This window comes from Diabrotica undecimpunctata, chromosome 6 (genome assembly GCF_040954645.1).
Source record: "Diabrotica undecimpunctata isolate CICGRU chromosome 6, icDiaUnde3, whole genome shotgun sequence".
In the NCBI taxonomy this organism is placed as follows: domain Eukaryota; kingdom Metazoa; phylum Arthropoda; class Insecta; order Coleoptera; family Chrysomelidae; genus Diabrotica; species Diabrotica undecimpunctata.
In genome coordinates, this window is record NC_092808.1 from 32,717,787 (window position 1) to 32,745,074 (window position 27,288).

The 27,288-nt window shown below is 32.4% G+C and overlaps 1 protein-coding gene across 5 annotated transcripts in view; it reads left to right on the top strand.

Annotated features, from left to right (window-relative positions):
* Positions 1-27,288, top strand: part of LOC140443358 (uncharacterized) — a 142,139-nt gene that overhangs the window by 84,558 nt on the left and 30,293 nt on the right. For 4 of the 5 annotated variants that reach the window (XM_072534573.1, XM_072534574.1, XM_072534575.1 and 1 more), the window contains one exon: positions 23,617-23,966. In XM_072534573.1, coding sequence (XP_072390674.1) covers positions 23,617-23,966 — 350 coding nt within the window. Of the gene's footprint in view, positions 1-9,031; positions 9,308-23,616; positions 23,967-27,288 lie in introns of those variants that run through there. The other variant, XM_072534576.1, reaches the window with a different exon arrangement.

A 27,288-nucleotide genomic window follows, 5' to 3' on the forward strand; every position in this document is an offset into this window, starting at 1 on the left:
ATAACATTAGAAAAATATCAAAAAAGAGAGTTTGTCATATTTTAAGGATATTCTGGTCTGAAAATGGGAAAGCTAATCGCGATATTAGAAATAACGAAAAAATAACAAAAATATAGTTCATCCCAAACCCTTCTTTCAATGCGTTATAGTTGATCGAATTCTCTCTAACACATTAAGCTAGAAGTGACAGAGAAAAACGTGAGTCTGTGATTATTATACATAGAACTTAGAAAATGATTTATGGTAAAGCTAATTCTACTTACGGATGTATAATTGGTTGGAGTTTAGAATACGCTAAATAGATATCCAATCAACGATGCGCATAAATATAATTTGACTCAGATTGTCTCGATCGTGACAGTACTTTCACAATGTCAACTGATAAAATGATAATTGTCATTCCAGGTTAGTATTATTAGAGATTTTACAGTGAAAATTTTGTATTTATTGTCATAAAAATATTTTAAATATACCGAAATATATCGAGAAAGAACAAAGACTAATATTAAAATTATTAATCAATTAGAAAAAGAGAGGTTACGATCCTACAACTGTCAAATTTAACTAAAATGTCATGCAATAATTCTCGACATTCTTAAAATCCTATATGACGTCAAAATTAGTGACGCACTGAAAGAAGGGTTTGGGACAGACCGTAGTATATTACTTTATAAGGCGGAGAAGCATGACTTTTCTTGACGCGCCCGATATTACGCGCCGAACGAAGTGAGGCGCGTAATAGAGGGCAAGTCAAGAAAAGTCGCTTCTTTGCCGAATAAAGTATACTATTTTTTCTTCAAACGTAGCAATTTTCAACCATAAATAGTAGGTACAATTCACACGCTATTTTTACTCGAAATTAACTGTGACAACTATCAAAGTCGTCTAGATGTTAGAAATTAAAATAATTAAGTCGTCGGTGGGATTTGCGTCTCTCTGGTTAGAGTTGTTTGACAGTTGTTTGCAATTATTAAAGACAGCTTATTGTTGTTGCAACTGCAAGCGCAAATTTAGTGCGAAAATGGAAAACCTAAACGAAATTGAGTCCGCGGCTAATGATGCAGTAGCACGTTTGGGGCCCTCCAAGTCCGGAATAAAGTATCGGTTAGCGTACAAGCACTTCCAAGAGTGGTGCGATACAAGAGGAGTACGGAAAGTTACCGAAGACGTTTTACTGGCATATTTTAATATAATGGAAAATGAAAATAAATGGAAATCTTCTACAATGTGGTCACGATACTCTATGATAAAATCCGAGTTAGTTATTAGAAAAAATGTGGATATAAGCAAATTTTTAAAGTTACGTGCCTTTCTGAAAAAAACCAAGCGAAGGATATATTGCAAAGAAGTCTAAAGTTTTCACTAAAGACGAGTTTGATAAATTTTTGTTTGAAGCGCCAGATAAGTTGTATTTAGGATTAAAGGTAAAAAAAATTATATTGCAAAGCATGTAGTATACTCTACTAAATTATAAAAATATTTCAGATTGTTTTGTTAATTGGGGTTACCGGCGCCTGTCGATGCGACGAAATGGTAAAAATGAAGACTGTGGACATTGAGGATAAAGAAAATGTAATAATTATCAAAATCCCAGATAGTAAAACACGACAAATTAGATCTTTTACGATAATTGGTCAAAACTACATTAAACTGTATAAAAAGTATGCATCACTGCGGCCTGAAAATTTCACAGAAAACCGATTTTTTATCAAGTACCAAAATGGAAAGTGTTACCGAAGCGTCATGGGAATACATTCGATCAGCGCAGTAGCCCAAAAAGTAGCTGGTTATTTAAATTTAAACGATGCAAGCGCATACACGGGTCACTCTTTACGACGAACTTCAGCAACACTTTTAATTGATGGAGGCGGAAATCTAGAATGCCTCAAACGACATGGGTGCTGGAAATCAAGCACGGTTGCCGAAGGATATATAGAGGATTCAATAAGAAATAAGAACGATAATGCTCAAAAAATTTTAAACCCTCATGATTCGCCAACATCGGGAATGATTGCTGAAAGTTGTTCTTGACCATCAGTATCATCAACAATTACCAATGCGTATCAAGAGTCGGGAACATTTTTGCACGGTTTCAATTTTGAAAATGCCTCATTAACTAATTGTACTTTTAATATTACTATAAATAAAAATGATGTTTAATTGTTGTTGATGACATTTGTATTGTTTCTTTGTGACATGTTTCATATTGTTGCCATGACAACATTTTCCCTCCGCCGTAAAGAAATGGGAAAAAAAACTGCTGCCGGCGGAAACATCAAACTTTGACAGGATCAAGTTGGATAAGTAATGTCATCATTATTTGACGTTTGAAGAAAAACGGTATTTATGGACATGCAGTTGAGTTTATGTAGTAAAACATGAGGGAAAATACCAAAAAAATGTTTGTTTTTAATTTTAAGCATTTTACGGAGAGAAAATGGAAAATTTAACTCCGTCATCTAAAACAACGAGCACAATTTTGATCCAAAAAATTGGAAAAAAAATCAAAGTGTTTTTTTTGGTCATAAAAATATTTAAATAATAATCATGACTTGAATAAAGGGGGGACAAAAACAAAAATCGTTATTTGTCACATTTAAATAAGGTTATTTGCTTAAAACCTGGGGAAAATTAAAAAAAAATTGGTTTATTTCAAAGTTTGAGGTTTTTCCGGAGTGAAAATTAAAATTATAACGCCATTCAAAAGACCGGAAGAAAATACACGAAAAATAATAATTTCAAAGTATGCCAAAAATTATCTACATATCCTAAATATTCTTTGAAAAATTCAAATATTTTTCCTGATCTCAATTTTAATACAAATAATCTGAAAAAAACAGAGGATTTTTGGGCAATAAAATGTAAAATGGATGTAAAGCAATGAATCGCTCAGAAAAAGGGAACAGCAGGGGGTGATATTTATTGCTGTGCCTGGAGACTAGTCAACGGTCAATATGGAGCAGTAGTTTGATACAATATAATAGAACCTTTTTGAAGGCTATTACATACAGTATGGTGGAAATGAAAGAAATAAATTCGTTATTTCGTAAACCGGAGACTTTCAGGAAAAATCCTGAAACCCGTCGATTTTTATTTTTAAATAAACTATTCGTAAGAATACATTTTTATTTTTGACGTCATCTATGTGAGCGTGACGACGTCATTGCTAAAATTTTTGAAAAGAAAGGGGGGGTATTGTAATACATCATTTGAAAGGTCTTTTAAATACCTATTATATGTCTAAGAAATTAAAGTTTGTAATTGTTTAAAAAAATAATTAAATTTTTATTATTACAATAAATATTTATTAAGTATTATTCAATAAATACAACGAAACCTAAATTAAGTGCTCAAATTGTTTACCTTCAGCTAAAATACAATGAGAAAGGCGTGCCGCGAACTCTTCTCTAACATTCTCTAAAACTTCCGGAGTTATTTGAACAACCTCATTACGTATTCTTTCTTTCAGTTCATTAATATTTTGTGGTCTATTTTGATACACCTTACTTTTTAAATATCCTCATAAAAAGAAATCAAGAGGAGTCAAATTAGGTGACCTAGGCGGCCATTCTATTGTTCCTCTTCGACCTATCCACCGATTTGGAAAGACGTTGTTTAAGTAGTTGCGTACCAAGACAGCATAGTGTGGAGGCGCACCATCTTGCTGTAGCCATAAATCATTTCTGTTTGGAAACAACCGGTTCAATTCTGGAAGCAAGAAATTTTGAAGAAATTCTAAATATCGAGGACCTGTTAAGTTTTCTTTAAAAAAGTATGGTCCAATACACCTACTATCTATTATTCCCACCCAAACATTAATTTTCTCTGGGTATTGAGTACGGTACTCTTGCATCCAGTGTGGATTTTCCGTAGCCTAGTACCGATAAGTTTGACGATTGACATGACCGTTTAGTAGAAATGTAGCTTCGTCAGAGAAAATAATCTTTTTTAAAAACATCGGATCTCTGTTATTTCGTTCCATTATAATGTCACAAAATTCAATTCGTCTATCAAAATCATCTTCCATAAGTTCTTGTACTAAACTTAATTTGTAGGGATGCCACTTTTCCTTCTTTAGCTGTTTAAGAATTGTTGAATGGTCCATGTCATTATCTAATGCTACTTGCCGTGAACTGTTATGAGGATTATCTTGAAAAGCTAACAGAACGTCTACTTGTTGGTTTTCAGATATTGGTTTTCTACTACCTTTAGGAAGTTCTTTAACATAACCCGTTTCTCCAAATTTTGTCTCAATTTTGCTTACAGTGGATTGTGAAATTGGTTCTCGACGGGGGTATTTATTATTAAATAACGCACATACTTCTTTCTGCGTACGTGTTTTATCTCCATAACCAATCATTATGAGAATTTCAATTCTTTGCGTTTCAGTTAGCTTCATGTTCAAAGATACAAAGACTTTTTGAATACGTTTACTACAATAATACTATTAATCACTTGACAGAAAGATAATTAAGTTTGAATGTCCAACTATCAATGTTCATATTGATAAGGTAACTAGTTTTTTTAAAAAGGCAAAAAGTAGATAAAAAAGACATTTCATTACCAGTAATGGCCTTTATAAAATTTATTTTTGGGTGTCAATAATACATAATATCAATACTTAATAAATATTTATTGTAATAATAAATATTTAATAATTTTTTTAAACAATTACAAACATCAAATACTCAGACATATTGATATGGCTGAAGGAATTTAAAAGACCTTTCAAATGATGTATTAAAATACCCCCCTTTCTATTTAAAAATTTTAGCAATGACGTCATCACGTTCACATAGATGACGTCAAAAATAAAAATGTATTCTTACGAATAGCTTATTTAAAAATAAAAATCGACGGGTTTCAGAATTTTTCCTTTAAGTCTCCAGTTTACGAAATAACGAATTTATTCCTTTCATTTCCACCATACTGTATATTTTTCGACTAGAGTGTAGTGACAAACGTAGTGCGCAACTTAAGAGAAAGTTTGAGAACCCCTAAACTATAACTGTAAACTATAACCCTTTTAGTTAAATCTTCCTTTTTTGAGTCTTTAATGGGCGAGTATATTTTAATTTAATATTATCGGACTCCCGACGCATGGAAAGCGCCATGTTTTCATCGTTATTTACCGGTCCTCTTAGAAAATTATTTTGTTTTAAAATAAAACTGTTTTGCTGGTATGTTCTAGTGATAAAAATATAATCATGAATATTTTTGTGAAATGACTAAAATCTCTCCAATTTCTTTAAGACTAAAATTAAAATTAGTTCTTTCCCAAAATAACATTAATTAAGTTAAAATTTCGTTTATTATTTACCAATTAACAAATTTTAAAACATTGAGAAATTTATTGTTAATTAATTTTAATTTCCTAATAAAGTCATTGGTATTATAAAGTGTGGGTAATTCCTTTATAATATTTTCTGGTTGAACATCAAAAAATTATTTTGATCATTTTTATGTTCACTGTTTTATGTCGAGCACATTAAATATCAGTATTGTTATCTCCGTTGCGTTCTCGAATTTCTGTAACCCATACAGTTCCAAATACAAGTTATCTCGTAGTTAGCAGTCTATAACGAGATACCAGCTAAGAAATAATTCGTACCGTATTTCTCAAATGTAGATACGATTTTATTCGTAAATTTTACACAAATAGATTGTGGCTGTCTTAGGCAAGAACGAAAAATGTGTACTAACGTTGGGAAACAGACTACTTCTTAATAAAAGGTACAAATTTGGAATAAAAGTAAAATGCAGAAAATATATCTTTTATACATTTTGGAAATTCTAAAAACACTCTTCGACGCACAGGACTAGTTTTTCTTTACATGCTACTCAGTACTATCGACTTTCTCGTCGGTATTTGTTTCTTGTACAAACTGTAAGGTTTTTTGGCCTTAATTTTTTCTAATTTGTTAAATCTGTTAATAATTATATTTCCAGTGTAACATTTTTGTCTTTTTATGACATGTTTCGTCCAAGTAAAACTTTATGAACTTTTCTCTAAATTAAAGAAAGGTAAGATTTGAACTCTTATCTTCTTCTTCTTTCTCTTTATAAGCAATTCTGCTTGTTCATTGGCGGATTAATACTTCTATGAAAGGTTGCCACTCCATCTTTTGCTCAGACGTCCGATACTTCTTCGGTCGATTGGTGACTTACCTCTTGTTATTTTGACGACACGGGTCTCCCCCATTCTGCTTATGTGGTTATTCCATTATTCTTTTTTTTTATTTGGTGTCCATTCATTTACCATACATTTTCTTCTAATGTCTTTACTTTTCTTTAGATCTCTCAGCGTATTTCTTGTAATTCTTCTCATTACTCTCATCTCTGCCGTTTCCAGTAGTCTTTGTATTATGGCTGTATCTGGTCTTGTTTCTAAGGCATATATCATTATTGGTCTTGCACTAGTTTTATAAGTTCTTGACTTCATCTCAGTGTTAATATGTCTGTTTCGCCATATAGCTTTATTAAAGCATCCTGCCAGTCTATTTGCTTTTTGTAGGTACTTGATCTCTCACTTCTTTCTCCAGGTCTCCATAGCTAGACAGTGTAATTCCCAGGTATTTTATTTCCATTACTTGTTAAATACTGATGACATCAATTTCTATTTTACATCTGGTTGGTTCTTTCCTGACTACTTTTTTGTTTGTTTTATGAGATGAGATATTCATATTAAATTCTTTTGCTCTTATGTTAAATGTGTGGACCAGTCTTTGCAGACTATTTTTATTTTGGGCTATCAATATTGCGTCGTCTGCGTAACAGAGTCTTTTTGTTTGTTTGTTTTCCATTCTGTATCTTCTTCCTTTGTTAACGCTTTTGATGATTTCATCCATGCTTAAATTAAAAAACATGGAACTCAACGAATCCCCTTGTCTTTTTCCGCTGCCTATTTCTATAGGTTCTGTTGTCCATCTATACTGACTTCCATTTTGTTGTTTTGGTAGATGTTTTCGATAGTTTTTATAATATTTAGGGAAAGTTCTCTATTATACAGAAGATGGATTACATCTTTGAGGCTTACTCTATCAAACGCTTTCTTTAAGTCAATCAGACACAGAAATGCTGCTCTATTTTATTGTAGTGATTTCTCAGTAATTTGCTTTATAACGAATATTGCATCTGTACACGATCTTTCACTACGAAAACCCTGTTGTTTATTTGTTAATCTTATTTTCTGCTTTATTAGCACATGTAAAATTTTAGTTGTAAGTTTTAGGATAGTATTTAACAAGTTTATACCTCTGTAGTTTTCTGGCTGTTTTTATCTCCTTTTCTGAATAGTAAAATTAGTTTGCTCGTTCTTCATCCTTCCGGTATTTTATTGTGTTTTATAATAATTAATGTTGTTAATTGTTCTGTCATTTCTGCTTCACGGTATTTTAGTAATTCGTTTGGTATCCTGTCTTTACCTGCTGCTTTTCTGTTCTTTAGGCTTTCAAGTATTTTCAGAACGTCCTGTACATTTATATTAAGTTCTTCATTTGTGGTAATTTCTGATGTTTTCGGTTCTAGCGTCATTTGTTCTTCCTCTGCACAGAGCTTTTTTAGGTAGTCAATCCACGTATCCTTTTCTATGTGTTTTGGTTCTATTATTTTTTTGACTTCTTTGACCTCTTATGAAGCGGCATATTTCCTTTTGCAGATCGTAAAAATTATTTTCCATTGCTTTTGAAAAGCGTTCCCAGTGATCATTTTTTATTTTTCTTACAAGTGCATGTGTTTCGTAATTATTGTTTTGTAATTATAGTATGCCTTTTGTGTTTTGGTTGACATGTATTTCAGGTAAGCCTTTTTCTTTTCTTTACATTTTTCCTTTATTTTTGTACAAAATCATTGAGCCCTTCGCTTTGGGAACGATTTATTGTTATTTATATTTCTTTCACCAAGAACTTCTTTGGCCGAGGCTAAGATATTAGACTTAGGTAATTTTTGCCAGCTTTCATCACTTTCTGTGATATGTGTTTTTGCTCTGTAGATAACTAAGTAAGAGATAATTCTTTTTTTGAATATATAATGGGGTACTGTACTGTCAACCATTAAGATATACACTATGATTAGATTTGTTAACATTTTGTTATGACGGCTTAGTGGAAAGCATTACTATTAACAATTTGGCGGATGCGCCCGGTTAGATTGCTTTTCCGAGTAGTGTTGATTGATTTTTGTATTACGTTTCCTTACTAAGAACTGAGCAATTCAAAAAATTTATTTGTTATTAATTAAACTAATTAATAGTTAATTTTAACTTGCAGCAATTTTACTGGACTTTCAGTTTCATTGTCAATTCACAATTCATATTGTGCTACAGGCGCATTCGATGATACAGACTGCTTTAATGGGTTTTACAATTAAAAGTTAATTGAAATAGGAGACCAGGAAAAAGGCAAAGTAAAGATGTCTTGTTGACATCTAAGTTATATTCGTTTTTTTGATTCATGCGTTTGTTTATCTCTGCAAATCCTAATTTACTGTCCCGGCTATTTTTATGTATCTATCTGCTCCACTTTTTTCATTTCAGGTGTCTCAATGAATCCATGTATGCTGTTCTTTTACTGTTTCTAAATATTTAACTATTATGACTATATCATCGGTAAAACATAAGTTGATTAGATATTCACCGTCTATTTTTATTCCTTTTGTTTTACAATCAAAATTTTTAAACGGACATTATATTCCCCCCATAGAATATCATGGCTCCGCAACCTGAGAGAGTGGTAGGGATTTACATCAAACAAACTTTTCAGAGCATTCGTGAGCGTGTTCAAAGTTCAAATAGCTATGATGATTGCCGTACTCTGCGAAAACTGAAAAATAATAAGATAAATCTTAAATCGATCGATTATTTTTATAATTTATATTGATTGATATTTTTTTATTTTGCACGCACAAAACTACTCAACATCTATTCTACATACTCACTCGTATTTTTATACATTAAAGTTTATTTTTAATATTTTTTTAGAAATATATTAATTGCTGAAAAAATATTTCCACATACTAATATTTTATGTTTTAGGGTTGATGAAATAGTTAAAGAAAGCAATAAGAATAAAAAGATACCTGTATTTCCGAAACTAAAACTAAAAAGAAGCAAGGTGCTCGAGAGGTACCAAGTGCCAGTTGCTGTGACATATTTAAACTTTCCTTTTACATGTTTGTATTATAAAGAACCTAATTTATCTAGACTGTCGCTGTTAAAGCATTTTTAGGAAAAAATATTATTTTGTTGCTGACTGTTTGGAAATTGAAAAGAAATTTATTTAGTATTTTTATTAAAATAAATTAAAATATACTGTAATATTTTACTTATTTCCCTTATTCTTTCAATTGTTACGTAGTGTAAAATGGGAAGTGCAAAAACAGCTGGATTGAATAGAAATAGAGCCATCCAAAAAATGCTACCAAAAATGACTAGTTCTACATAGGTGATTATATCAAAGCTTAAGAACATTTTAAAAATAATCGTTCTAAAGTAAATATGAGACCAGTTGCCACAATATAGTGTAGAAGAAGGAAAAAATGACCAGGTGCCAAGAAATGTATATTTTGCAAATATACTATATAATATGTGAAAGAAAAAAGAAGAAAGGGAATTACTATTAACCATCAAAAGTAATTTATATTTGTGTAAGAGAAAAATTTATCGTATGTGCAACAAGTCGAGAAAATGTTTTTACATCTGGCGCGAAGATTTCATAAAATAAAAGTTTCGTATTTGGCGGGGAAGAAGATTTAAAAAAATAAAAACAAAATGTATGGTACAAGCAATAAAAGCAGGAAAAACCAAAGACAAGAAGAAATTTTAGAAACAACAATGGTAGAGACAGAAAGTCAGAAATTATCAGGAATAGAGAAGATTTTACAACTGATGCAATTAAATCAACAAGAAACATCGAAAAAAATGGATGAAACAAAACAAACAATGAAAAAAAGCAGAAGGAAAGAAAAAAGGCAATAGAAGAAAACAACAGAAATATAGAGAGTATCAAGAAGGAAATGGTTCATAAAATCGAAGAGATTATAGGAAAAAGCAAGAAACAGGAAGTAGAGATTAAAGAAATTAAAAAATATATAAGATGCAAGAAATTGTTGGAGAAAGGGAAGAGATACTTATCCACAGTATAGGTGACGTTAAAATCCAATTTGGTCAGTCCAGAAACCATCTCAAAGATGAAGCGAGCCTATGGTTTGACAGTAAAGAAAGAGAATTTAATTATTAGATTTATTTTTGGGCCAAAATCCAGCAACTGAAAATTAACAAGGGACTGCAGAATGGGAGATATAACGACAAACAAGGAATATCGGAAAAAACCTATGCATTAAAGACTACAACAACGCCAAACATTTGGAATATAATTATTCATCAGAACAATTGGAAGAACTAATTGTCAGATATTTCGAGGAAACTTTAGAAGATCATATTACGTTGCAAAATTATAAACATATTTATAGTCTTTGTCAATTCTTACAAATAAGAGAATCGCGTCTAGGAGACAGAAAAGCTAGAAGAACTCAAGTAACGCAGGATTACAAAGAGAGAGGACAGAATTATCGGCAAGAACGGTCACAAAGAGATTTTATCCCTAGGAGAGAATATGAGAATAGAGAAAACAGAAGAGAGAATTACGAACCAAGGAACCAACAATAGAACAAAGAAGAATGTTTATCTTGGACCTACCAATAGTTGATAAGCTCCAAGTAGGGCATTGCATGAAGCAAAAATGATTAAATAAAAGAAAAACAACGACGGCAACAACAAAAAAGAAGTACTTCGTACATACTAGGCAACATTACCACGAAGATAGAACAAACAAATTGCCCATTAATAAATAAAATAAATCAAAAATATTAATTATTGCTTATTTAATACGACTACATGATATTTCTATTAATTAGCGTATAGTTATATCAATTTCTTATCTAAATTATTTTTTCAAACCGTCAGTTAATATTGCAAAAAGAAATGATTGCAGTTATCTTACCGGATTCACTTATAATATTTTTAGAAGATTCAATTTAGTTCACAGAATGTCACACCATATTGTGTAACGCATAAAAATATGCTGATATAGAAAACTTAACTTATTTGCAATTTTAAATATCGTACTTTAGTAAAGAAATCGTATCCGGTTTTGGGACAAATCCTAATTTTAATAACGATAAAATTGCTATTAAAATGCCTAATTGATAATAAACGTTATAATTAATAAATTATTGATAATAAATAATTAGTGTTATTTGTACTTTTTAAATTATAATTATTTTAATATAAGTTTTGGAAATAAACTAGTTAAGTACATAAGTCTGAATCCATTCTTTCTAATTTAATATATAATTTAATAAAATGAAAGAAGTGACTAAAACCTGAAAAAAGTTATATCCCAAAGAGGAAAAGTAAGTAAAATTTTCAAAATAAAAATATAGGTAGAACAATTAAATTACAGTATGCATATATCCTAATACAGATAAAATACAGTAAAGAAATGCAGAAAATACGAACTAATTGTAAATAGGTGAGAATGGGATGAAATTCCAAAAAAACGGAACTAAGGATATCAACTAAGGAAGTAAAGCAAGAAAATATCTCTTGAAGAGATGATCTACTAAAAAATTATTTTTCTTATAACCCTCTTTGAATATCTGGCTATATCGTTTCATTCTAACCTTTCTTGTGCCCGTCTTCTCCATTCTCTCACATTCATAGTTTTCAGATCATCTTCCACATCATCCAACCATCTTGTTCTGGGTCTTCTTTTCTTTCTGAGTCTTCCTATCAGCTTCCATTGTAAAATGCTCTTAAACTTTCATACTAAAAGATTGTTCAATCACAAATTAGTCCATTAATTTGTAATCTCACATTAATCTTAATTTCCTGAATTTGTATAGTTTCACTGTGTATAATTGTGAAAAATATCGATTAGAAGCTTAATTACAATTTGTTCAACTTCCTGAAAACTATAGATTGCCTAATATGTATTGGGGAAATGCCTGCAATTATTTCCTCGTTTCAAATTATATTTGCCAGCTTTCAAAAGTCAAAGGTTTTTGTTCTATGCAGAGGGCAATACACTTGATAAATCGTAGCGTTTTGGTGATATTATAAATATGGCTTCGGGACGAATCTGGGACGAAGTCTATCATAAATTACTCCACGACGTCAACATTTTATTTTATCATCGTCGATCGAGAAGAATCGGGCACAGGGAATTAGAAACATTTGGAAATTATAATTACATACAAATTTGTCCATTGGTTTTTTGAGCCGGATATGAACCTGCGACCTATGGAGTAAATTATTAAGTATACAGGGACATCGATTTCTTGGACCAAAATCAAAAGGAAATAATAAAAAATTCAAAACATCAGACGAAGATGATGTTACAAATGATAGCTTCGATTAATTCCACAGAAGAAAGAGTAAATGTACATTTAAATAGGTTCCGAGAAGCATTGATAAAAGGAACCAAGGAAATGTCTAAAGGCCTAAGTGATGTCACATATATTCAGAGCTGACACATTAGAAAAAGAGTACATACAACAAACCCGGACAAGTAGAGTCAATTATGTTGAATGCTACAAGGTTCCTTCCAGTAGCCAATAATAGATACGGTTGTACAAAATTAAGCAGGAGACATCGTCATTATTGGTTATTTCCTAATACTTGACAAAACTAGAGACAACCTACTGAGAGTCACAGCTCTTCCGTTGTCGGTGACAAGTGGCGTTGTTTGCTCATTGTTGGTCCCAAGGAATCTACTTGCAGTAGATTATAATAATTTACACTATTTTGAAGTGACATATGAAGATAAAGAAAGGTGTATAGAATTAAACAAAGGAGGGTTGGCATGTTCACGTATGGCAATCATTAATATGGATACCCAGCCGAACTGTATCTTAAATGAATTATATGATAGAACCTTCAACACCACCTGCAATATAGTAGAGTACATGATAAAGGAAGCCAGCTGGTTGAAAATGAACACACAGAACGTCTGGCTAGTTATTCTACCATACGCTATAAATTTAGCTATAATGTGCGATGGTTCTCGATCTGAACATATAATAAATCAAACGAGTTTTATAAAGCTGTCACCAAAATGCGTTGCTCAGACCCGGAACATAACATTACTCACATCCAGTAATGGATTGGAAACAGCAATTGGGCGTTACTTAAAGACTACCATCAGCCTTATTGAAGAACTTGTGCAGAGGCCAATAATAAAACAGATCAACATTCCCAGACATAATATAGACGTTCAGGGAGATAAGTTGCCAAATATAGTACTTGACGCAGAGCAGTTGGACCAAGACATATCCGAACTCTCGTGGAAAACAATTGCCAACCATCAGTGGATACCTCATTTAACCACAGAACTAATGACTATATTCATTGTTATGTTGATTGTTGATTATTTGAAAGGTAGTCAGATATCTTAGTCGGAAGTCGGTAGTCGGAATGCCAAGAAAGTCAAGAAACAAAGACATCAATGTCCATGTATCCAACCTCATCCAGCGCCTCAAAAACATACGATATCACAACCAAATTTACGTAAAACTTTCAGGTCAGTCCCATCTAGATCAGTTTCACTTAATGAACTTAGATTTGAATTAGATAGTACAACTGAATCATAAATTCTAAATATTTAAGTTATGGGTAGCACTACTCGGGTGAGGTAATAATTCAAAAACCGAGTAAATTAGTATTATGATGTTATAAAGTGTTGTGATTATCTTAACTTATTAATATTATTTTATATTTGATGTATTTGGATATTTTCTATTGGTCGTCTAGTTCTTATTGAGTGGCCAATATGTTCAATCACAAATTAATCCATTAATTTGTAATCTCACATTAATCTTAATTTCCTGAACTTGTATAGTTTCACCGTGTATAATTGTGAAACATACCGATTAGTAGCTTAATTACAGGTTCTTCAACTTGCTGCAAACTATAAATTGTCTAATATGTATTAAGGAAATGCCTGCCCAATCATTTCCTCGGTTCAAATTATATTTGCCAGTTTCCAAAAGTCAAATGTTTTTGTTTTATGCAGACGGCAATATACTTATTTGATGAATCGTAGCATTTTAGTAAGTTTATAAATATATGAAAAAGACAGAAAAGATTTTATTTCACGTTCAAAGCGTCTATGTATCTATTGATACGTATTTCGCTTTAATAAAGCTCATCAGAATAGTTATTCATAGCCGTTCTTAACGTGAAAAATAAAATTCTCTGTCTTATTAGAAGTAACAATAACATGACTTCGTTATGGACGCAATAGCGACATCTGATAGAAAAATCGGTAAGATAGTTTCGAAACAAATTCAGATTTCTGCTTTAATCTGGAGCCTTCTAAAAATTGCAAGACATGACCAGACGATGATAAAGGTGTTAAAGAAGACATGGGGAATCTAAAATTTGCATTCCACGACATGTCTATTCATCTAGGCAGAAATCCTAACGAATTTGTTTCTCGTACTCATACAGAGTAGATCCGAAGAAAATGAAAAAGACAGAAAAGATTTTATTTCACGTTCAAAGCGTCTATGTATCTATTGATACGTATTTCGCTTTAATAAAGCTCATCAGAATAGTTATTCATAGCCGTTCTTAACGTGAAAAATAAAATTCTCTGTCTTATTAGAAGTAACAATAACATGACTTCGTTATGGACGCAATAGCGACATCTGATAGAAAAATCGGTAAGATAGTTTCGAAACAAATTCAGATTTCTGCTTTAATCTGGAGCCTTCTAAAAATTGCAAGACATGACCAGACGATGATAAAGGTGTTAAAGAAGACATGGGGAATCTAAAATTTGCATTCCACGACATGTCTATTCATCTAGGCAGAAATCCTAACGAATTTGTTTCTCGTACTCATACAGAGTAGATCCGAAGAAAATGAAAAAGACAGAAAAGATTTTATTTCACGTTCAAAGCGTCTATGTATCTATTGATACGTATTTCGCTTTAATAAAGCTCATCAGAATAGTTATTCATAGCCGTTCTTAACGTGAAAAATAAAATTCTCTGTCTTATTAGAAGTAACAATAACATGACTTCGTTATGGACGCAATAGCGACATCTGATAGAAAAATCGGTAAGATAGTTTCGAAACAAATTCAGATTTCTGCTTTAATCTGGAGCCTTCTAAAAATTGCAAGACATGACCAGACGATGATAAAGGTGTTAAAGAAGACATGGGGAATCTAAAATTTGCATTCCACGACATGTCTATTCATCTAGGCAGAAATCCTAACGAATTTGTTTCTCGTACTCATACAGAGTAGATCCGAAGAAAATGAAAAAGACAGAAAAGATTTTATTTCACGTTCAAAGCGTCTATGTATCTATTGATACGTATTTCGCTTTAATAAAGCTCATCAGAATAGTTATTCATAGCCGTTCTTAACGTGAAAAATAAAATTCTCTGTCTTTAACACCTTTATCATCGTCTGGTCATGTCTTGCAATTTTTAGAAGGCTCCAGATTAAAGCAGAAATCTGAATTTGTTTCGAAACTATCTTACCGATTTTTCTATCAGATGTCGCTATTGCGTCCATAACGAAGTCATGTTATTGTTACTTCTAATAAGACAGAGAATTTTATTTTTCACGTTAAGAACGGCTATGAATAACTATTCTGATGAGCTTTATTAAAGCGAAATACGTATCAATAGATACATAGACGCTTTGAACGTGAAATAAAATCTTTTCTGTCTTTTTCATTTTCTTCGGATCTACTCTGTATGAGTACGAGAAACAAATTCGTTAGGATTTCTGCCTAGATGAATAGACATGTCGTGGAATGCAAATTTTAGATTCCCCATGTCTTCTTTAACACCTTTATCATCGTCTGGTCATGTCTTGCAATTTTTAGAAGGCTCCAGATTAAAGCAGAAATCTGAATTTGTTTCGAAACTATCTTACCGATTTTTCTATCAGATGTCGCTATTGCGTCCATAACGAAGTCATGTTATTGTTACTTCTAATAAGACAGAGAATTTTATTTTTCACGTTAAGAACGGCTATGAATAACTATTCTGATGAGCTTTATTAAAGCGAAATACGTATCAATAGATACATAGACGCTTTGAACGTGAAATAAAATCTTTTCTGTCTTTTTCATTTTCTTCGGATCTACTCTGTATGAGTACGAGAAACAAATTCGTTAGGATTTCTGCCTAGATGAATAGACATGTCGTGGAATGCAAATTTTAGATTCCCCATGTCTTCTTTAACACCTTTATCATCGTCTGGTCATGTCTTGCAATTTTTAGAAGGCTCCAGATTAAAGCAGAAATCTGAATTTGTTTCGAAACTATCTTACCGATTTTTCTATCAGATGTCGCTATTGCGTCCATAACGAAGTCATGTTATTGTTACTTCTAATAAGACAGAGAATTTTATTTTTCACGTTAAGAACGGCTATGAATAACTATTCTGATGAGCTTTATTAAAGCGAAATACGTATCAATAGATACATAGACGCTTTGAACGTGAAATAAAATCTTTTCTGTCTTTTTCATTTTCTTCGGATCTACTCTGTATGAGTACGAGAAACAAATTCGTTAGGATTTCTGCCTAGATGAATAGACATGTCGTGGAATGCAAATTTTAGATTCCCCATGTCTTCTTTAACACCTTTATCATCGTCTGGTCATGTCTTGCAATTTTTAGAAGGCTCCAGATTAAAGCAGAAATCTGAATTTGTTTCGAAACTATCTTACCGATTTTTATAAATATATCTTTGTGACTAGTTTGGGACGCAGACTATAATAATTTTTTACCTCAACAACACATATAATGTAATAATTGTAGCTATCAATCAAACTATATTTTACTCCACGAATTCAATATTTTATTTTATCATCGTCGATGGAGAAGAATCGGACACAGGGAATTACAAACAATTCGAAATTATAATTACATTTGAATGTGTCCAAGGTAAAACAGAAAAAACGCCAATCTAACAACATTGGGGGGGTTAAGCGTGATAATTTAGGATTGAAGCTGTAGATGAATCGACTAAACCCCTCTAATGAATTGTCTCCACTCTGATAAGGCTGTCACCATTGTAGAAGACGTCTGTCTCAATGTCCTTATCAATGCCTCTACAATTTTTAGGAGATACTTATCCCTGCGAGCGGGGCAAGGCTTACTGGTTCCACTAGTCTGGACTGATTGGTTCCGCCCTCGCGGATTTACAAGAGGGTAGGGAAATCTTTCTGAAAAGGAAGGGAATTAAGGACTTCTCGGTCTCAGGTCCTGCAAAGAGTGAGAGGCTATGGGCTTACGTTAGAAGCCGGAGCACTGCATAAGCGAAATGTGTATCTCTTCTAGTCTCGACCTGTAACGGCTAGGAATAACAAAAACAAATTTCGAGTTTACGAGGTATTAACTATACAGTACACTACAAAATATCAGTTAGGACCAAAAATGTTCGATCAGGCGCGAAGGGAGACGAGAAGAGACAAGCAAGGAATTAAAGGTCGGACAATTCCGTATTATTAGATATACCTTGGGTTAGTATATAGATCTTAGTTACCTTCGCGTATCTAGGCTCTAGCTAGGAAATACGCCTCCAGTCTACAGGGATTTGAGATTGCGAACCTTCGAATCTCCAGTTGCCGACTCTTATACGTCACACTATCCCGTCGAGTTAAATAACGCGTCCACTATCTGCGTATCGTCCGATCTCCACACTATGGCGTGGAGCGTTTGGCGTGACCACTTCCCACTAACCCGCTGGCCCCCTAGTTCGCCTTTTTTATCAGTCCGTGTTCTCAATTTTCAGTCGTAGTACCAAGGTCGCGTTATTGTTTTTTTTTTGCTGACTGATCCTCGTGTTGTATTTCGGCGGAGGTCTATGTTTTGAAACGTGATTTAAACAACCTTGGTGGCCTGATATTTGAGACTCGTGTAATACATTTAAACTGGGTCGAGTTTTCAATCTTTGTTTAATGTAAAATGTTTACGTAAATATGTTACCTACTAGCTATGAATTTATTTGTTCTTTAATCAATTTGGAATATGTAATAATTTCTTAAATAATTGTTTCTCTTTACTAGGCTAATTGTCCCTTAATTTTTCCTTCTTTATTTCCTTGCCATATTTCCATTACACCAAGTTCTTTTTTTACAAGAAAGAAATTTTAAAGATAAAAAATACAGTTTCCAACATTTTCAAACATTTTGATGCCCAGCATAAAATCAGAAACTGCTCCCACGAAGCCAGCGCCGGAGTATCAATATGTAACGATAAGACTACCAAAGAGAATTGAAATACTATTATAAAAATAATACTTCAATAAACCACGTGAGCTTATCGTCTATGCTTTGCCTAGCTCAGTATCTCAAGTGTGAGTTCGTCTTGTTTTAAACTAGGAATCAAACCTGAACCCTTAGCCGATAGCAAATAAAACAATTACTTAACTAATCATATTTATTAAAAATAATATTTAAGTAGGCAAAAATAACCCTGCCAATGCTTTACATTAAATAAAATCGAATGATACTTATGGCATCATGGCATCGATGGGCCGCTTGCTACTAAATGTCTGTAGCCTCTTAATTAAGTGGTTAGGTGCAGTTATTCCATAAATTGTTTCTTGAAATATTCAGTAAAATCTTCTAGGAATATCCAGTTATTCCATATTCTCCAATAATGTTTCAATACAGCCAATAAAATCTGGAATACAGCCAATAAACTAAAATACAAGAAACAGCTTGTATTACAATCACATCAAAAAGCGTTTAATTTCCTTGTCATTATACAAAATTACAATTAAACAAATAGCGGGTGGCAAGGATAAAATGAAATAATTATTACTTAGTTAAATTCTGTTCAGATCGCTACATGCATATAATCGAAAAACGTGCTTTCGAAAGAAGTAAGGTTACGAATATTGAAAATGCTGTCAGAATTATAGAATAAAGATTACATTGAAAGTACTCACCCCAAGAGAATGTTGCAGACCATAAAATAAGGCTTATTATAATTCCTACCTTCTTTTATAAATTTCAATTATAAACAAAAAGTAATCCCACCATTAAAGGTGATTGACATAAAGTAGGAAGGGACTACATGCAGTTAGCACAGAATTAGCTTTTCTGTCAACATAGAACAGAATATTTAGTCTACCAAACAGAAAGAGAGAGGGCGAATATTTATTCTACGGGACAAAGAGAGAGAAAAGAAAGACAGAGGGCGCCAACTACTTTTTGAATAAAAAATAGTAAAAACGAAGCTAGAGGTAAAGGAATTAATAAATTAATAAAGAAATTATAATAAAATAATTATTTAAATATAAATTAATAAAGATGTGACGTTTATAACGTTACAAATATAAGTTGATTCCAGCTTAGAATCAGAGAAGATTACTTGACAAACTGATATTGAAGCTGTAGCATTAAAAAAGAAATATTCAACACAGGTTCAGCTATAAAATATTTACATTCTATATGTAGAATTATTAATTTATTTAAACATAAATCTTATTCCAAGAAAACTTGATAGATTATTAGACCAAATTTCTAAATCTAGAATTATTTTAGGAACTCTCAAAGCACTTCTTCGGGATGTCTAACTATAGTTAAGAGAGGTGAAAAATTGAAAAATGTTTTGAACATAAGTTTTTAATTCAATCAAGGAAATCACTCTGCTCTTGATTGAATTTATGTGATAGCCCCTTAGTCTCAACTCTAAACTTAGAAGTATTACAACATACAGATAACTTATACAGATAAGGCACAAATATACTATCACACATCCTTACAATCTAATTAGGGTTGTCTTTTAAGTGGGAGTAAAATAAATTCGTAACATTTTGATTAAAAAATATATTGCATTTATAGTTTCAATGGAAAAAAATACTACTATTCGAATTTTTTCGCAGGGGTGTTTTTATAAGGGTAGTAATTATATGGTAAAAAATTAAAACGAAATCTAAATTTACCTCAATCTAAAAAATCTAAAATCAAGGGCACAAGTCCAATTTTAAAGTGGAGGGTAAGTATAACCTAAATCCAAATTTCCATACAAATCAGTGAAGACAATGTGTTCAATTATATTGTTTTAATTATAACTAATCTAGGGGATGAGATTGAGGGGTTAAACTGTGATCTTAAATTATGTTGTTCAATGTTAATTGACATTCATTCACTTTATGATTTGAATCAATTACACGCTTTAACTTGAAATTATAAGATTTTTAATATGCGTAGCTTTCATCCCTAAAAAATAAAAAGCAACCAACGGCATAGTTCCAAAAGTGAAGTGGAGGGTAAGTAGATCCAAATGTTCATGCATTTCGGTGGTGACACGGAAAATTATAGGGTATCGCCGTATTTCACTTTCATTTACTGGCCTATTATAGTAAAAAATATGACGTAAATACGCTTGGCCAACTGTTTAACAAATAAATATGCAAATGACAAATGAATCGCATATTTCATTAATACTTCAAATGTAGTTGGAGTAGCCTTATTTAATTTGTTACTTGAACAAATTTAAATTCAAATTGGAATTTTTCGTTTCATCTCAAAATTGAGATGGAAAACGAAAATTACTTAATAATACAAAATCATAATATATAATGTTCTTTCATTTTAAATGTTTGTTGTTGTTATATTTTTAAATAATGTAAGTTGATATTATTATCAACTCTAACCTTCCGTCAGGCGCGGTCTTAAAACCAAAAGATATGGGCGCGGTGTATCAAATTGATTACGCGGCTGTTTACGCCTCTTATTGTAAATAACAACAACTTATTTTAATACTATGCCTTTAATGCATGTCATCCATATACGAAGGTATATAAAAAACTTAAAAATACATTCGAATACAAATCATTAACGCAAAAGGTAACTAACTAACTTTTTCTAAAATCTGACGTAGTACTCGTAAAAAAGACTAAAGTTCTGTATTACACCCCTCCCTCATTTATGTCATCTTGTGGTATTTCTGTAAATATATGACTGCAAATAGTGCAAAAGCTGTCTATGTGAATCGGACAAATGGGTTTCTTACATTTTTTGCAGTTATTCTTAGTCCAATGCATATATAACATCTCTTGCGTTTTCCGACATGTTCATTTTCTGTTTTCAGTTCTCCTTGTTCTAATGAGGTAAATTCTTTTAGACGTTGCTAGAGGCCGATATGAATTCCTGATGTTTTTGAACTTCGTCGAACCATATGAATTAAAACTAGCATGTGACAAATCTTTCAAAAATTTTTTTCTTTAAATAACATTTTGATCATTGCCAACATATATTACCTCCGCATTGATTCCACTAAATATTGAGCATAGTGAAAAATACCACCATGGACTAACAACTAACATTTCTAGCTACGTTGTATGATACACACAATGTATCTGTTGTGTTAACTCTGCCTTTGGTGCGATTGTAAAAGGTGATAATAGATGGCTTCTTTTTATCTCCTGTTTCAAGATCAATAGAGGAATCTTCATGTGGACTTGAAGCCAAAATTACATATTTTCCTTTTTTTGAAACGTAAGAAACCAAAATGCACCCATTTTTGAAGGCAAACAAGCTACTATTATTAGCTCTCATCTTATTTGGAAGGAATTCAAGTGAAATTTTGACTTTATTTGTTTTTTTTCAACGTGCCAACGTAAGAAAGGTTTTTACGTCATAACTCATCTTTCAACGAAATACTGTAAACCAGTTATCAGCAGTAACATTTTTTCCTGCCTGATCAATAGGTTGTCAAAGTCGCAGAACAACATCCGACGGTGAATTGCTCAATCGAAATGGTCCTCCAGGTTGTAATCCTGCATATATTTCCAAATTGTGTAGATAGTAAACCTGGGAGTCCAGAAGTGCGTAGGTTTTCACACCATATTTACTAGGTTTATGCGGTATGTACTGCACAAAACCGCGTCATCCACGAAAGCCTTCCAATTTCTCATCAATCGTAACGTTGTGTCCTAAACTATAGGATTTCTGTGAATTGTTCACTAGCATTGTGAAAATGTCACGAGTTGCTTCAATTTTTTCGTTTTTTTTTCTTTTATTTCTGGTAGTGCGATCATCAAATCTCACGCATAATGAACTTAAATCTTTTGATGTTCATGACCAGTTGGAATTTTTCAATATCATCCCCGTCGGATCCCCACAGGTCTTCCACACTCTGTCTGTTACTTCTGTGAACACCAGCAAAGTATAAGAGACCTATAAAGGCTTTCATTTCAACAATGTCTATAGGCTTGGCATCTCTATCGCGTTTGAAGAGCGATTTCACACTTCCAATACATTAGTTGTTCTGTTGTACAATTATACGCAATATTTCGTCATCCAAAAAGGAACTCCAGGAGTTTTGGCCATTTTTGCAGCACCTATTACACCTGGTAACTTGCGAATAAGATTAGGTTGTTTTGAACGAACTCTTTGTGATGGGGAATTTTTATTCCATTTTGTTTTTTCTAAGAGCTTCTTTCCTTCACTTTTCTCTCTTCCAAAAAAAGTTGTTATCAGCTGCGTTAGATCCATCGTAATAATAATTGTAACTAGCTTCTTGCTCGGTATCTGAATCGCAGTCACGAGGTTTGACTTCATATTCTGCGTCTCTATGCACTTCATCATCAAAATCGTCCTGTGAATTATCTTCGTGAAGTCTTCGAAAGAAAAGTCCTAAGAAAGATATTTGGACCTATTAACGAAAACGGAATATGGAGATCCAGGTATAACCATGAACTTCAGAGACTTCGCTGGGCTGGTCATGTAGTAAGAATGGAGACAGAAAGATTGCCGAAAAGAGCCCTAGATAGTAAAATGCAGGGCGCAAGACCAAAAGTAAGGCCACGAAAAGATGGGAGTATGAAGTGGCAGCGGACGCACAAAATTTGCTAAACGTGAGAACCTGGAGAAGATCGGCGCGGGACCGACAAGGTTGGAGGCATAGTTTGGAGGAGGCCAAGGCCCGATTTGGGCTGTAGCGCCATTGGAGACAGAGAGAGAATTACCTTCGTCGTCGTTAGACATCAATCTTTGTAGTTCTTTAACATCTTTAGGAGGATCTTGGATCCTCCAAGTTATATTTTTACTACAACTTGCCACGATAAGTGTATTTCCGACTTAAAACAAATAAAAATTAACTTTGATATTGATATTTATGAAGTAAGTGTAAGTGTAATTATGTAATTTTAAATAAAAAAGGAAAGGTATTAGTAGTATAAAGAAATAGTACTTACCACACTAATACATGTCACAAATTTTCAAAATTAATTTTGTTAGGTACACTAATGGGCACGGTATATAAAAATGACCAATATTCAAATATCTTTGTTCTGGCAAAAAATATTTACTAATGACCGATCACGTTTTGTAGAATAATGAGAGGTAGGAGCTACTGGTGACAATTCCCGACTGTTTACGAGACACACGTACTGACACAAAACATTTGTGTTGAATCAATTTGAACAGCCGCGCCCGACGGAAGGTTAATAATAAAAAGCATTCAAAATATAAATATCACTGTACTTGAAACAGTGGGTTCAGTGAAACAGTTCGCTAAATAATAAGGGTTAAAAAAACATCAAAAATTATTTTAAAATTTTTATTTATATTTTTAGGGAGAAGATTTATTGAATAAACATTGTTTGTATAAAACTAAGTTAGATGCGTTTGATATGAGATGCAAAGATACAAATTTTGTAAATATGGATGCAGATGAATCGATTATATTAGCCTTTGATAAGGCATTTAGTGAAGATGTATGTATGATCGACAGACCTGAATTGTTAGGAAAGTTACTGGCAAAAATGAATAGTGCCCAAATTCGGCAATTCGTTTGCCCATTTAATAAACAATTTGATATTTTTTCCAAAATTCCTTCAGTGTTACCTCGTAGTAGGCCCAGCAGCAGAAAAGACTCTTCTAGAATGCAAAACGCAAATATAAACTCGTTCAAAAACAAAAGCAGGTATTATAGCTTTTATTTATCTATTATAACCATTATTTTGTCATATTCCACTTTTATATAGAGAAATAATCCTTTTTAATTCAATGTACGAAAAATGCTCAGGATCCATACGAGTATACGGTCTTTTAAGTGCATATTAGGTAAGTAAAAGGTACCGTGAATGAGAAAATACAAATTATTTTTAAAAAATTATTATAAAACACACCAAATTATTTAAAAAACACAATTTCAATTAAAAATTTAAACTAAGAATGTTACGATGCTACATATTCTCCATCTTGTTATACAGTGTAGAGTCTTGGACCTTGGACTGAGGCAACAAGAGGCTGGAATCATTCGATATATAGATGTGAAAACTTATTAAAGAGAGAAATAACGTACATAGTTTAACGCAGAAATTTGAAATATTTGCGACACACAATCAATGAGGAATGAAACCTAAATGAAATAAAACATAAATTATTAAAATGCATAAAATTATTATTGCTAGAATTATTAAAATCATTCTATAACGGATAGGAACTAGAAAAAAAGAAGAAGAAGCTGCATAGCTAGTATCAAAGTGGCGTAAGACCTAGTAGAAGGCCAGATTTTTGTGCTATGACAAATACTAGAAATAATCAATGAATTTAATGTCGATTCTTTACGTTGATTTTAAATTAGCTTATAATAGCATACAGGGCCGCCGCTACTATGTGTGCCAAGTGTGCATCGCACACGGGCGGCCAACAATAGGGGCGGCCAAAAGCAGTCCACTGATGATAATACTTTTTTAAAACGGAAATAAATTCAAATAATTAAATAGTAATGATTCAGATAATTCTGTGAACTCTAATATTCCAAACAATAATAATTATTCAGTACGTGATAATACTCAAATGCGTTTCATTTATCATGTTTACTTCTTTTTTTTTTCATCCTAATCTAAAAAAAATGTCAGAAAGTATTATTTATTGTATGAACTGCCGCCTTTTTACAGTCATAAAGCAGTTTCGGGAATACTTTTTAATTCAAAGCGTCTTTCGGCTTTCGGAATTCATTTATTTGTGATTTCACACGTAGATACTTTACAAAAATTTAGGCAAGTGGTTGTAAAGTTTCTGTTATAATATTGTTCCTATGGTTATGTTTATAGATGGGTTATTATGTCTTATGTTCAGTCTTAGTTAAGAATTCGATGAATTTAGACACGCTTTTGATAAACGATTTTGTTTGTAAAATATAGTAGTGTACCCGTTTCTTTTGCACAATAGGTACTGTATTTCGAAGTAACGTCGAGATCAGAGCAATTTTATTCGTATACGCGTTACAGCTACATATTATTTGGAGAAACATTATTTATTAGACAACTTATTTGAGGTGTTTTTGAAAATATAGAAGACTCGGATATAAATTTAGGACCTTCAACTTCAAGCGAAGTCCAAACCATAGAAAAAAGTACCAAACAGTTAAATATTCCTGCGGATAGAGACCAAGGGTTTGATGACAATAATAGCGATAGTGCGAGTGCTGATGCTGAAACGCCTGAACCTGAAACCACCAACCAAGACAGAACAATTAATGTTCCAGTTAATCTGGATTGCAGTGTAGGAAGCTCCAGCATATACTTCGTTTCAGATGATTCCGGAAAATGGCCTGCAAATATGAATCCAAGTAAAGTTCAATTTGTTGTTGAAAATTTTCCTCAGCAAATTACAAAAATTAACTTCCCCAGAGATACAAATAATAGGAAATTTTCAGAAACTTATTATTATCGCACATTACCTAATCAAGACCAAATTCATCGCCCGTGGTTACTTATTATCACTAAATAGTGTTTGTTTTTGCACCTTGTAAACTGTTTTGTTGTGATGAAAGCAGCCGACAATTACTTAGTGGAATTAATGGGGTAAGTGACTGGCAACATTTATCTATTATTTTAAAAAAACATGAATCCGATGCAGCTCATATAAAATATTCTCAAAAACTGTTTGAACTATCTACAGCATTAAAAAAAGGATTAACAGTTGACTGCTCATCAAAAATTATATGAAATGGAGAAAAAACATTGGGGCGCTGTTGTTGAAAGATTATTATCAATTGTAAAATTTTTATCTAAACAATGTTTAGCTTTTAGAGGATCATCCAATAAGTTATTTGAACCAAATAATGGAAATTATTTGCAGTTAGTTGAAATTATTTCTAAGTTTGACGCTGTATTATCAGAGCATCTTTCTCGTGTGGAATCCAAGAGTACAAATATACCACATTATTTAGTACGTACAGACATAAACAGCTCAGAGAATGACATTAGTGCAACCGATTTATATGAAGAAATTAAAGCTATTCAACCATTTTTTTCCGCAGAAAAAAGTCCTAGTGATATTCTTGAATATATCTACGAAAATAATCTTGTATCAGCATTTCCCAACTTAACTATAATAGTACGTATATTCCTAACTCTACCTGTTACTGTAGCTACGGGTGAGCGGTCGTTTTCACAACTTAAGATTATTAAAAACTACTCGTATTTGAAGCAAGATAGACTTTCTGCTTTAGCAATGTTATCTATAGAACATGAAGTGTGTGCGACATTGGACATTTAAAATATTGTTAAAAAGTTTTCCGAGACGAAAACCCGAAAAGTGCGTTTTTAGTTTTTTTATGTGTTTATGTTTCTATTCACGGTTTATTTTAATTAAATGGACGTTTAAATTAGGATATTAGGATATACATATTCTGGACGTTGGGTCATGGTTATTAAATTAGGATAAAGGACGTTTAAATTAGGATATTAGGATAGGATATTAGGATATACATAAGGATATACATTAGGATAATATATGGACGTTGGATCATGGAGATTAGTCTAAATGTTCAAGTAAGTATTTATCTATTTACAAATTATTATTGTTATATTATGCATCTTTTCCACATTTCTTTAAATAATAGTATGTATGTCTAAACTGTTGGAAGGAGGGCGGCAAATATTAAGTTGCACACGGGCGGCCAATACCTTAGCGGCGGCCCCTGATAGCATATCAAAAAATAAATTGTTTGAATTGACGAATTCAACATCGCCGGAATGCTAATAAGTCTGGTGAAGGTTACAAGAGCATAAATTTATGTGCAAAGAACAATACATGTGAACATACGTTCACAAACGTTTTGATCTCATATCGAATTACGACAGGAAGATGCGTTGGTGTGTCTCGGGGCCAGAGGTATTGATCATAATAAAAACTTTATCAAAGAAGAAATAAAATTGAGGATAATTCTGGCAAACAAGTATACTTTAAACACCAAGTGATGTTATCTTGTATCTATGTATCTTTCATCTTAT